Source organism: Fragaria vesca, linkage group LG3, assembly GCF_000184155.1.
Source record: "Fragaria vesca subsp. vesca linkage group LG3, FraVesHawaii_1.0, whole genome shotgun sequence".
Lineage (NCBI taxonomy): Eukaryota > Viridiplantae > Streptophyta > Magnoliopsida > Rosales > Rosaceae > Fragaria > Fragaria vesca.
This window is the reverse complement of record NC_020493.1, coordinates 9615890-9629804: the sequence shown is the minus strand read 5'-3', so window position 1 is coordinate 9629804 and position 13915 is coordinate 9615890. Positions and strand designations below refer to the sequence as shown.

The window sequence follows — 13915 nt, the reverse complement described above, 5'->3', positions numbered from 1 at the left end:
CTCTCTCTCTCTCTCTCTCTCTCTCTCTCTCTCTCTCGTAGTTACTAACCGTTGTTGCTTATATCATGTGTTGCAGATCACGATGGATCCACAGCAGCGACCAAGACAAGAGAATGGAGGAGACCTTCAACGCAAAGTTCTGGTCTTTCTGACCCTGGTGACCTTCAAGGCCGCAATCAGACTTGGCATCGCCACTATCACTCATTCGAAACCATCCTCAGTTTCCATGACTGACGACTACTATCTGATACTCTTCTTTGTGTTTAAAACCCTAATATGGACAGTTTATCTGCTCACACTTTATGCTATGGTGGTTATCGTTTTCTCTCTTCATCGAACAGAGTCAAGGTGGCTGGTGCTTCCACTCCTCCCTCTACATATAGCGTTTGACGTGCATTTCTATTCACTAAAGCCGGCAGAGTACTGGGATTCGTCGAACTTACAAAATGTTCCTACAATCTCTCTTGCATTTGCTTCCATTATCGTGGCTTTTTACCATAAGGTCACTCGTGATTTCATATGGAAATTACTGTACGTGTGAAATGGATACTTGAGCGTCAAAGAAACTGAGGACATTATAGACCAGTTGTTGAAGCTGGGTGGCTATTTAGGTTTTTTTTTTTTATTTTATTTATTTTATTTTATTATTATTTTTTTTTATCAAGGCTTTAGTTTACCTTTGGGTGTTCTGCAGATTTTCTATCTTGGATATTATAAAGAGAAAATCGGAGTACGTACGTAGTTGTCCCTAGGGATTATTAGTTAGTTTATGCTTATGGCATGGATGATTATTTTTGGTTATGCTTATCGAATTTGATATGCCACAGATCCAAACAAGAAATGTATTTTGATGGACTTAGTTTGTGTTTGTTGTCGCTGAAGATTTGTGTTTGTTGTCGCTGAAGATTTCTATATAACTTGTTACTAGCTTGATTGATTTTCAGTAATGTCTCAATGAAACATATTCATCTTTAATAATATCATTGAAGAAACTATTTCAAAACCCTCCAAATATATAAGAGTTTGAGTGACTTTGGATGCATGAAAGCCATCGTGGACGGCTGAGAGCGATTGGGAGGACTCGAGAGGCATCAAACAAGAAAACTCTTAATTAATCTTTGTAGTCATGGACTCATTACGTACACATGAGTTGCAATGCACTTGTTTACTCATTCTCTTTCTATGTAAGAAAAGGTTAATGAAGAGGTAGCTGCAACCACTAGAAGTCGAGAAATTTATAATGCAAAGGAATTAAGGAAATGTGAGTCAAGTACTCAAAATTTGTTTATTTGCTAAGAATTGTTTCTGTGGCTCAGTTATTTTCATAGTTTCAGTTCATAGTGTGAGTATTGCAGCCCCCATCCCATGTCGTCTAGTCTCTAATTAAGTTAGGGTGTATTTATTACCACCCACAAACCATTTTGCTCATCCCACATTATTTTCACACCCCACTTATATAATTTTAATTGTAAGTCTACTTTGTTCACCTATAAACAATACCTAAAAAACATTTTTCTCAATTCTACTTTGTTCACCCTAGCTATATTCTCTTCATATATTTTGTCAAATTCAGATTTGCTCAAGGTAATTAAGTAAAATCACCAAGCGAACAAAAATTCTCATAAAAGTGTAAATCCAAGTTAAAGAACATGAAAAAATTATCAAATTCAATGGTATCAGTCGATATCAAAATACACAATGTCTGTAAATGTATCTCTAGTAACAATGTCTTCTTCTAAGTTTCTTGAACTGATCTATCCGTTGTTCATAAATACGGTACAGTAGTTGTCCATGAGAATTTACATATAAAGTCGACATGAGAAATAATGGGTAAAATGATAGACGAATCATCAACAAAGAAAATTAAAAAATATAAATAGTTTACCTCATCTTCAGGTTAAATGTTTGCATCTTCAAACTCATGACCGAATATGATAAATATGGGTTAGAGTTATGAAATTTGTGTTCATCCAAAACAAAAAGATAAAAAAGAAAAAAAATTGTAATTTGTAACAATTTATTGTCCCTTACTGTAATTTTACATTAGAGTATTTTAATATTTCAATAAATCAATAATGTGTGGGGTGAGAAAAGTGGTTTGTGGGGTGGCAATAGACGCACCCTTAAATTATTCCATCTGTTTCAATTTGTAAATCCATATTTGGATACTTCCTTTATTTCATTACTACTTGCAATGTTCTTAACGTACACCTCTATAATTTTTTCTTCTAAAAAAAAAAACCAATATAAGCTGTCGTGCAGTGCTAACCGCTAAGCCATCGTTACCCATTGTACAAATTCACTCACTAATGAAAATAATTTTCTATTAAGCTTTTCGGATTAGCTCAAATCACGTTATGATTAGGCTTGATCTTCTCTAATATAAACAAAACAGAAATCTATTCCTATCAAGTATGACTAAAACTAGAGTTTCACTCGGCAAATCCCATGAATATATTGTCATATATATGCTCCGGCCGTATGAATAGACCGTGGCATCTCCTACTCATCCATTCCTTCAAAACATGCAGATCAGCAGCACGTACTAGATATCAAATCTGAACAAGTCAATATATATCAGAAAGTTTTGATAATTTGATCGATCGGTTATTCAGTTGATGCAATTATTCTGCGCGCGGCTACCAAAATATCACATTCAAAGCCGTATTGATTCTCCTTTGTTTCTTCCCATTCGATGGATACATAGAATTGTCAATATCGTGAGCTGTGTGTCAAGTTTTCTTCGAAATCGGCCAACTCATGACAACACCGTAGAATATGAAATGACTAACTTCAATTCGTTGGATGAACTTGGAGGTCACATTTTCATCTGTACAAACCATGGGAACTAGCCATGGTAAACTTTCTAGGCAAATATTTTTGTATCAAATCTCTAAATAATATTTGATTTTGGTTCCTACTTAATAGAAAAAAATTAAGCATGTAGACATGCTTAATCACCAATACAAGTCTCATCATAATCCATGTGTTGGAAAGTAAATCTTCTGTATTTGGAATGTTGATTCTGTTTGTATACATGCCTTTTATGTTCCTGACTTGTAGCTAGTTTTAGCTTGATTGTAGGAGAGGAAACTGATCCTTGATTGATGTAATAGTTAGCCTTATGTACATGTATATATAGCATGTAATCTCTTCGTGAAATATAAGGACGATCAATATATTCAGATCTCTTTGTCTTCAGTTTCTTCATCTTGTTTCCAGCTTTTCATGGTATCATAGCAGGACTAGATCCTGACTCTATAGCCACTGCATATTATCTCTCGTGCAACAAATTTTCTGCACATCTCGTTGTACTCTATATCTCGTACAACAATTTTCTCTTGTCTTCATGGCAAATCAAAATATCAAATCATTTCTTAGGGATCATCCTAATTATCCGGCATTGGTGATAATGTTCAATCAAAGTAATCAGTCAGATCAACCCATTCGGCAAAGCAGTTCCTCCATTTAGACTATTCCTCTCTCCAAGCAACAACTTCAACATGTTTTGGCTATTTTGAACCACAAAGGATCTAATGATACACAAGTCAATGCTGCCGTAACCACGCCAAGTTTCTCTAAGATCACTTCCCGCCGTTGGATCATCGATAGTGGCGCAACGGACCACATCTCTTCGTCTGAAAGTTCATTGTTACATAGTGATAAAAATTGCTCATTGCCTCCCGTGTTGTTACCTAGTGGAGAAAAAACTAATATTGTTGCTAAGGGTTCCTTACCTCTGAATTCTGTGTACTATTTGCATGATGTGTTGTGCGTTCCTACATTCAAAGTTGATCTAATGTCCGTGAGTCGATTAACAAAAAGCATGAATTGCTCAGTGATTTTTTTTCCTTATTGGTGTATTTTGCAGAATCTGGCTACAAAGAGAGTGATTGGTTTGGGTAAGAAGCGTGACGGACTGTATTATTTAACGGCGTTAGCGACAGAGAAAACAAAAACCAATCCTCATCCATCATCTGACCACCAACTAGTTTGTAACCTCACCATCTCTCCTACTGATCTATGGCATAGCCGGCTAGGTCACGTTTCCCATCCTCCTTTGAATTTCATTGCTAAGAACTTCTTAAATATTTCAGTTCAGCCTATTGATGCTTGTCCTATTTGTCCTTTGGCTAAGCAGCATCGCTTGTCTTTTGGTTCTAGTTCCATCTCAACTGAAAAACCGTTTGATTTAATTCATTGTGATATCTGGGGCCGCTATAAACATCCTTCTCTTTCTGGTGCGCATTACTTTCTCACCATTGTTGATGATTACACTCGCTTCACATGGGTTTTTCTGATGAGACACAAGGATGAAGCACAACCAATTTTAAAGAGATTCTTTAGCCATGTTTTCACTCAATTTTCCGCTCGTATTAAAAATTTTCGTAGTGATAATGGTGGGGAATTTCTTTCACTCCGTTCCTTCTTCAATGACAATGGTGTTATTTTTCAACATTCTTGTGTTTACACGCCTCAACAAAATGGGGTTGTGGAACGTAAACACCGCCATATTTTACAAGTAGCCCGAGCCTTGAAGTTTCAAGCTCAGATTCCTACCCAATTTTGGGGGGATTGTGTTCTTCATGCGGTTCACATCATCAATCGATTACCTACACCTGTTCTTTCCTTCAAAACTCCATTTGAACTTTTATATTTGAAACCACCTCCTTATCATCATCTTCGTGTGTTCGGCTGTTTAGCCTATGCCACTAATGTTCATCCTTCACACAAGTTTGCCCATCGAGCTATGGCTTGCATCTTCATAGGGTACCCGGTTGGTCAAAAAGCTTACAAATTGTTTGATTTGTCAACCAAAAAAGTCTTCACTTGTAGAGATGTACGTTTTCACGAAAATATACTGCCATATGCTTCTGTTAAGCCCACCTTGTCAGTCCCACCGGCGGCCCAATCCAATGGTCCACTTTTCTCTAATCTCAGCCCAACACCATATATTGACCATGTTTTTGATCATGACCCTATTTCTTCCTCACTTCAGCAAACGCCCAACACAATCACATCTCTTTCATCTCCTCATCACAACACAGCCGCGTCCTTTCCTCCCAAATCCGATCTGCCACCTTCCAGTTCTCCTCCTCCACCGGCGTCAGTGCCTCCTCCGTCGGTATCCACGCCTTCATCTTCCCCTCTCCAGGGTGTTCCCAAATCTCCAACTTCACAAATCGGCCTTGAAACTCAATCAGATTTCAACCCGACTCCGGCCTTCGCCTCTCCCTCTCCGGCTTCTCCGGCACCGGAAACTTCGTCCGACCCGCTCAACCAAAACAACCCATCTCCTCCTTCACCCAAACCAACCCTCTTCTCTCCTGACCCGCTAGCACCATCCCTTGAACCCCTCCGTCGCTCTAGCTATGTCACCGCTCCGCCAGTGAAATTTTGTGATTATGTTTGCTCTAATGTCACACATGTTTCCCCAGATCAATCCTCTACTTTGTTTTCAGGTCCGAAGAAAGGCACCCGCTACCCACTGACGAATTTTGTCTCTTATCATCAATACAAGCCAAAGCATCGGTCTTTCAGTGCTAATGTCAGTGCTGTTACAGAACCACAGTCCTATGCCGAAGCCGCCGCTCATCCAGAATGGCGAGCGGCAATGCAATCTGAACTGGAAGCTCTCAATGATAATGGTACATGGACCCTTACCTTCCTTCCTGTCGGCAAGAAACCGATTGGCTGCCGTTGGGTATATAAGATCAAGCACAAGTCCGATGGCTCTATTGACAGGTACAAAGCACGGTTAGTGGCCAAGGGGTTCACACAATTGGAGGGTGTCGATTATCAGGACACTTTTTCCCCTACAGCTAAGATCACTTCGGTACGGTGCTTACTGGCGTTAGCTGCTGCTCGGGGCTGGTCTCTCCATCAGTTAGACGTCAACAACACCTTTCTTCATGGCGATCTTGACGAAGAAATTTATATGTCTCCGCCGCCAGGGCTTCGGAGACAGGGGGAGGAGCATTTAGTTTGTCGGCTACATAAGTCCTTGTATGGCTTGAAGCAGGCATCACGGCAATGGTTTGCCAAATTCTCTAATGTTATCCAAGCCGCCGGTTTTGTGCAGTCTTGAGCTGATTTATGTTGATGATATTTTAATTACGGGGAATGATTCCATCAGTATTGCTGCAATTAAGAAGTTTTTGCATAGCAGTTTTCGTCTTAAAGACCTTGGTGAATTGAAATATTTTCTAGGAATTGAGATTTCTTCTTCTAGAAATGGGATTTTTATGTGTCAGCGCAAATATGCATTAGAGATTGTGAAAGATGCGGGGCTATTAGGCGCAGCCCCGGTTGATACTCCAATGGAAAGAGGTTTAAAATTGTCAGACAAGAGTGATTTACTCAGAGATCCAAGCCGCTATAGAAGATTAGTCGGCCGTCTAATATACCTCACTGTTTCAAGGCCAGATATTACCTATGCCGTCCATGTCTTGAGTAGATTCATGCACCAACCTCGAAAGAGTCATATGGAGGCAGCTCTTCGAGTTATTCGATATTTGAAAGGTGCGCCTGGCCAAGGCTTATTTTTCTCTTCAACGAGTGATTTAAAATTACGAGCCTATTGTGATTCGGATTGGGGAGATTGCCCACTCACTAGAAGGTCTACTACTGGTTATTGTGTCTTCCTTGGACCTTCATTGATATCCTGGAAATCAAAACGGCAGAAAACAGTGTCCTTGTCCTCAGCTGAAGCTGAATATCATGTAATGACCGGAGCTTGTTGTGAGTTAACATGGCTTCGGTATTTATTGAGAGACTTAGGACTTATTCATCACGAACCTGCCTCATTGAGCTGTGACAATAAGGCTGCTTTGCATATAGCAGCTAATCCAGTTTTTCATGAGCGAAGACGACATATTGAGATGGATTGCCATTATATTAGGGACAAAATTCAAGATGGTTCTGTAGTTGCAAAGTATGTCAGCTCTACACATCAATTGGCCGACGTTTTGACTAAACCTTTGGGGAAAGAAACTTTTGTTCCTATGGTCCGCAAGTTGGGAGTGCAAAATATTCACTCTCCAACTTGAGGGGGAGTGTTGGAAAGTAAATCTTCTGTATTTGGAATGTTGATTCTGTTTGTATACATGCCTTTTATGTTCCTGACTTGTAGCTAGTTTTAGCTTGATTGTAGGAGAGGAAACTGATCCTTGATTGATGTAATAGTTAGCCTTATGTACATGTATATATAGCATGTAATCTCTTCGTGAAATATAAGGGCGATCAATATATTCAGATCTCTTTGTCTTCAGTTTCTTCATCTTGTTTCCAGCTTTTCATTCAGAGTCTCGATAAGTTTTATTTGAGTGTAATTTTAATGATATCGTACTATGTTTGCCGTTCAATGTTGGTGTATATATGCATGATAAGATAAAAAAATGATACATGAATTCGTGCAAGTCAATATATCAGATCGAAAGTCGGTGGCTCATGAGCAGATGTTTGGTTAATACAGTTTCTTCAACACATGACCACCAAAATCTGCAACCAACAAATTCAAACCATCTTAATTTCCTTTCGCTTGTTCTCACTTCATATATCGAATCGTGTGAACCTCTTACATTTTCTTAGAAGTCGGCCAAACTTGCGAGACTGTATAGCAGGAAACTAACTTCCTTGGATCAGTTGGGAGGTCACATTTTCTTGAAACAAATCAAACTATGGCAACCCCCGGCCAGTTACTTAATTGTCGTACATTCTTGAAGTCAAATCTCAACCATCTGGGGTCTAAAACAAACCCTCTCATTTTCCAACTTCATCACGAAAATTGCCAACCCAGAAAATGACCAAATTTGCTTGCAAGTTTCCATATAACACCAAATTTAAAACAGTGACTTACCTACTGTCACATAAGATGTAAAATCTCTGGTCCCCTTTTGAAGAAATATACCAAATGCAAGGGAGGGAGGTTGATCAAAGTAGACCAGTGAATATATACTGACCAATAGATTTGAGATATTAGTGTAGTTTTGACCAAGAAGGAAGAAAGATATGCATATCACGTGATAGTCACATGTGAGGTAGGAGACAAATTAGGGTTTTTGGTACTTTGGTGTATGCATGGTTTTATTCGTATGAGATAAGCAAATCCATAAGTGAAGTTGGACCAAATCAAGTTAGTTGGATAAGAGCTTGACTCGATCAGATTTGCCATTCTGGGTTTTAACTTGACACATGAGATCGAGGTGAATACAGCTCTTGTCTGATCGATTCACATGGCTTGTTAATTAGTGTAAAGTATACAATTTGAACAAATTTTTCAGAATTTGATTTGTTTTATAGATGCTGTGTAGAATAATATTTTCGTGAGCCCTTCTTAATTTGATTTGTTTTGCTTCAAGAATCCCAGGTTATTCCTATGCTTGCCGTTTTCCTAGGGTACAATAGGATTCTCTATAGCCGAACGTCTAAGGTACATGCCATATTCTCACAAGAATATATGAACACATTACACCCAACTTAGTTTGAATCTTCGATCCAATCAGTTAGATGTGGACTTGCATGTCCATTGGCTTATCACTTCACTTATTTTCATGTTCACTTATTAATTGCTAATACGTTTTTTTTTTTCATAGAGTATATAGTAATCAATTCTAAAACGATCTCTAATTTAACTAGAGACTTGGAAATATAATGATTATTTTCATTATCAAACTATATAATACAAAACAAATATAATCAAACTAACAATCTTACGAAAACATACACAAGTAAAACATAGATTCACACCTAAAATTTACATTCTTATTACCCAAGACAAACAAGTCGGCTAATGAGATAATGAGATAAGGTAGACACTAGTTCATGTTTATTCCCCAACATCTAGGACTTGCTCTCAATTATTTGTGTTTTTCTCATTTGTTTTCTTTGCTAATTGTTAATGACGACCTTTATTCCTTTTCTCTTAAGTTTAATCTTACCCAAGTTAATTATTGGCAAAAGTATTTTTTTAATATTAAAAGATGGACCTACCTTTCTACTTGGCAAAACAGAGAGACACCTAGGCCACCGTTCTGAGGACTATTCTAGTCCCATCTTGACACGTTGTGTTACTTCAAAGCTCCACTCTTTAACTGCTTTCCATACCTTCCCTCCCTCATTCTCTCTTTCAGTTTCTCTGTTCTGTTTGCCTATCACTGGCTTCATCCATAGAGAAAACTCCAAGAGAAACACAAGTAGAGATCTTTGATTCCTTTTGGGTCCTCTCCCTTCTCACCATTTGACAGAAGCCCAGTTTAGCATAGTACATACTACACAGCTCTAGAGTGGTTCAGACTACAAACTCTAGCATTGGTTGAGCTCTTTTGGGTCCCCAATGGCAAGGCAAATGGACCCAGAATCTGCTTCTGCTTCCGGCGGTTCACGCATGGTGAGTGTCTGTCTTTGCCTCATGTATCTATTTTTACTCTTCCTGTTTGTTTCCATGGAAAAAAGAGTAAAATTTTGAGTCTTTGTGGGAATCATTTCTGTAATTCTAAAATGGGTTTTGCTGTTGTGGGTGTAGAGTTCTAAACTTTTACCATTTTTCATTGGTAAGTTTCCACAGAAACCAACAACAGATGCATTTTTATTTGATCTTCCTTTGTTTATGGGTATATGGACTTTATGAGATATTGTGATTCTTAGACTAAACATATATAATGTCATTTTTGTACGACTGTTGCCATTTAGAAGAATCTGGCTTGAATGGAATTGTTCTTTAATATTAGTTCTGGTAATTATGTAAAATTTATCCCATTCCATTTATCTGGGCTCTTTAGCTGATCAGGGTTAGGTTCCTTTAGTACAAGAATTTAAATTTAAGTTGACTGACCAAAAGAAGAAATGTTCTTGTTGATACAGTGAATTAGCGGCTTACTAATCCCTTTGTATCACCGGTTATAGACGATGTCAAGCGGTATATGTACTCTTGGTCCTTCAGTATCTGTCAATAAGAAATTTGGGGTCAAGGATATGTATCTACAGGTCTTGACGGCTTCTCACATGTGAAAAGTTTGGGGTCCTTAATACTTAGATCTAATCATTTAACTCAGTACTCTCGGTTACATTTGCCATTACCTTTTTGTTTTGTTTTTGGCTATTTGGTTATCTGGCTACATAAGTAATGGAATTCTGTTTACTTTATAGTTGTAAACATAGTAATACTTCTCTTGCTTGTTTCATATGCAGAATTTCTATGCGGCCACTCTCTGCCTTGCTTATCAGAGTCTTGGTATTGTTTATGGGGATCTTAGTATATCACCAATATATGCCTACAAAAGTACATTCTCGGGTGGTTTGCAGCTTTATGAGGAGGATATTGAGATTCTTGGGGTACTTTCCATGGTTTTGTGGACTTTGACTCTCATTCCTCTCTGCAAATACATGATATTTGTGTTAGCAGCAGATGACCATGGCGAAGGTGCTTATAGTAACCTGAGTTATCATAAATTGTTCCACTAAATACATGGTTGATTGTTGTTGAACATTGGATATTTACTTCTGGTTTTACAGGTGGATCGTTTGCTTTGTATTCATTACTCTGCCGGCATTCAAGGATGGGCTTTTTGAACACCATCAATCCTTCTCAAGAGCATATATCTTCTTGCAGATCTGAAATGTCCAAGGATACCAGAACGAGCTTACTCATAAAACAGTTTTTTGAGAAGCACAAGAATTCTCGAGTAGTATTGGTGCTTGTAGTTTTCTTAGGGACCGGCATGATAATTGGTGATGGTATCCTCACTCCAACCATGTCTGGTATGATATCTATAAATAATGTCTCTTCCCACTCTAATCAAACCTTTATAATTTGAACTTGGGAGTATTATCATTTATATGGCTATTTCTGCTGTCATTGAGGCCTAACGGGGCTTTGTTATATATGTTGGCAGTTCTTTCTGCAGTCTATGGAATTAAAGTCAAAGTCCCAGAGTTACATGAGAGTAAGTTGATCACAATAAGTATTTGTACTTTCTTTGATTATTGCCAGAAGTGTAAAGATATTTGAAAATCTTGTCATTGATAATTGAGGGGAATGGAGAAACTCATTTTTCCTAACTCTATTTTACTTCTGTAAATAACAGATTATACTGTGCTCATAGCTTGCATCATCTTGGTTAGCCTCTTTGCTGTTCAGCATTATGGGACACACAGAGTTGGGTTTCTTTTTGCTCCAATCATGACAGCATGGTTGCTATGCATCAGTGGGGTGGGCATTTACAATATATTTCGTTGGAACCCTGGTGTTATATGTGCTCTGTCACCACACTATATTTATAAGTTCTTTAAAAAAACTGGAAGAGTTGGGTTTAGTTCGCTTGGAGGCATTGTTCTTTGTCTCACAGGTTAGTTTGTCTCACAACTTCTTTTACAAGCCTCATTTCTGCAATGCTAAATTGTCTTTGTATGACAACCTTCTTGAAATATCTTCTACGTTAGTTATTTGTCTAAGGCTAAGTCATTATTTGGCTATTACAGGTACAGAAGCAATGTTTGCTGATCTTGGCCATTTTTCCAAACTGTCTATTAGGGTATGCTAGTTTCATCCTTCGACATGAGTTTGGTGCTTTAAACTAGTTAATAGCTTTTGAAATGGACTTTTAGGCTGGCGGACAAATTTTTCTTTTGCATTTTAGTCCTGATTTCTGATTAGGAAGCACAATTTAACCATGCTTATCTTATAGCACCACTTGCTGCTTACAGTATTATGGATCGAGGGTTTAACAAGTTCTTCCTGGCAGGTTGCATTTACAGGCTTTATTTATCCTTGCTTAGTTCTGGCATACATGGGAGAGGCTGCTTTTCTCTCCAAGCACAAAATGGATCTCCACAGAAGCTTTTACATGGCCATCCCTGGTAAAGCTTGTATAATATTAATCTAATGGTATATCACCAAGTCAGCATTTTACTTTAGTTTATAGTGGTGCTTTATATCAAGGAACAAACTTATAGTTACCACAAATTCAGTTATTTGGACAAGTTTAAATTGCTTTTCCACTTTGAAGCTCAACAGTATTCTTCAGTATACATTTTTAAGGTATAGGGTCAAGAGTTCATATGTTCCTGATGTTATCAGATTAGAGCCTTAGATACGCTTCGTATACTCTTAAAAGAAATGCAAGTGGAGTATATCTTCTGCAATTCTAAGACCTGTGGTGTAGTTTCTGAATAGCTATAAGTCTCATTTATCGTGCGCACCACAGATTTCATCTGATCGATTTGTGTTTGTCTTATCCTTTCTATTCAGAGGTCATTTTTTGGCCGGTATTCATTATTGCTACTCTTGCTTCTGTGGTGGCAAGTCAAGCAATAATTTCAGCTACCTTCTCAATAGTCAGTCAGTGTAGGGGACTGCGATGCTTCCCTCGTGTGAAGATAAAACATACATCAAATCAGATATTTGGGCAGATATACATTCCCGAGGTGAACTGGATTTTGATGGTATTGTGTCTGGCTGTCATCATTGGATTTCGAGACACTGATATGATAGGCAATGCATATGGTTTGTGCTCTCACTCTGTATCTCTCTGTTTTTGTGTGTGCATGCTTGCGTGCTTATTTGAAGTAATAATTTAATGTTGTGTTGCTTTTTACAGGGCTTGCTGCAGTGTCAGTAATGTTCATCACGACCTGCTTGATGTTTTTGATTATTAGTACTGTTTGGAAGCAAAACATCCTTGTGGCATCCCTGTTCGTCATCATCTTTGGATCTCTCGAGCTACTCTATATCTCTGCATGCCTCAGTAAAGTACATAAAGGAGGCTGGGTTCCCCTTTGTTCCGCTTTTATAATCATGTCTTTGATGTCTATATGGAATTATGGGACTGTAAAGAAAGATGCATTTGAGCTGGAGAACAAGGTGCCCTTGGATAGGCTTCTGAGCTCTGGGCCAAGCATAGGTATTGCAAGAGTACCTGGAATCTGCCTAGTCTATTCTAACATTCCCTCTGGTCTCCCTCCAATGTTTGCACATTTCGTCACGAACTTCCCAACATTTCATCAAACTCTCATATTTGTGACCCTTCAGTCTTTCATGGTTCCAAAAGTTCCAGTGAATGAGCGTTTTGTTGTTAGCCGGGTTGGCCTGCCAGAAATGCTTATCTTTCGGTGTTTAGTGAGGTATTTTCTGCAAAGTTTTTCTTGCTTGAAGTTCAATTCATTAGTTTTTGCATAAAACTATATATGAAATTCTTATGTTTTGTAACGTGCAGGTATGGATACAAGGATGCAAGAGATTGCTACAAATTTGAAATCCAACTGATTGAAGAGGTGGCAGAGTTCCTGAAACAGGAGGCTCATAGCAAAGAGATGGCAGTCAGAGAGCCATCACCGAACCATATGTTTGGTGCTCTGGGAGACGACGAGGTTAGTATTGCCAGTTCTGAGCAGTGGAGAAACGAGATTAAGGTTGGCAGTGTCGAGTGTCAAGAGGTGACCAAGCTCAAGGAGTGTAGGGAAGCTGGTGTGGCTTACATGATTGGAAATAATTATATTGTGGCGCGTCCCATATCGCCTTTCCTGAAGAAGTTTGCAATCTCTGTCTACAATTTTCTGAGACGGAACTGCAGGCGTCCAGCAAACGCCCTTGGGATTCCTCATCCCACACTGCTCGAAGTGGGAATGCTCTATCGGGTGTAAGCTTTAGCAGAAGGGAGTAAGTACCCTCAGAGGCAAGTGTGGAGCTAGCTAGTTGATAAAGAAAAGCTTTTCCTTCTTTTACCAATGCTTTAACTTGATGAAGGAACTAGACTGAAGGAAGTAAGTTCAGCTACGTACATGGTACATATTGTTGTTGATAATAGGAATCTTAGAACAGGTAACACTAACAACCACCCCTTCTATCAGTTCTATGTACTCGATGTGATATATGATATACAAGAACAGTTTCTTTTCCCCCTATTTCTCCAATCCAAAT

The 13915-nt window shown here is 38.5% G+C and overlaps 2 protein-coding genes and 1 pseudogene across 3 annotated transcripts in view; 2 read left to right on the top strand and 1 right to left on the bottom strand.

Annotated features, from left to right (window-relative positions):
- LOC101292394 overlaps positions 1–13915 on the bottom strand; it is a 1325780-nt pseudogene that overhangs the window by 1263463 nt on the left and 48402 nt on the right. The gene's annotated exons all lie outside the window — the stretch shown is intronic.
- LOC101304847 (uncharacterized mitochondrial protein AtMg00810-like) lies at positions 5628–7061 on the top strand. Its single transcript, XM_004294089.1, has one exon. It carries the CDS (start codon positions 6054–6056, stop codon positions 7047–7049), a length of 996 nt encoding a protein of 331 aa, XP_004294137.1. The 5' UTR covers positions 5628–6053; the 3' UTR covers positions 7050–7061.
- LOC101312907 (probable potassium transporter 13-like) lies at positions 9118–13883 on the top strand. Its single transcript, XM_004294031.1, has 10 exons — positions 9118–9388; positions 10189–10420; positions 10513–10758; positions 10893–10943; positions 11085–11345; positions 11479–11531; positions 11742–11856; positions 12248–12502; positions 12597–13119; positions 13212–13883. The coding sequence occupies exons 1-10, from the start codon at positions 9335–9337 to the stop codon at positions 13636–13638; spliced, it is 2217 nt and encodes a 738-aa protein (XP_004294079.1). The 5' UTR covers positions 9118–9334; the 3' UTR covers positions 13639–13883.

Bases quoted from the DNA above. Each gene is read 5' to 3' on its own strand.
- LOC101304847 (XM_004294089.1), top strand. From the start codon at position 6,054: ATGTTATCCAAGCCGCCGGTTTTGTGCAGTCTTGAGCTGATTTATGTT.
- LOC101312907 (XM_004294031.1), top strand. From the start codon at position 9,335: ATGGCAAGGCAAATGGACCCAGAATCTGCTTCTGCTTCCGGCGGTTCA. The intron at 9,389-10,188 runs GTGAGTGTCTGT...TTTCATATGCAG, and splicing joins CTTCCGGCGGTTCACGCATG to AATTTCTATGCGGCCACTCT. The intron at 10,421-10,512 runs GTGCTTATAGTA...CTGGTTTTACAG, and splicing joins AGCAGATGACCATGGCGAAG to GTGGATCGTTTGCTTTGTAT.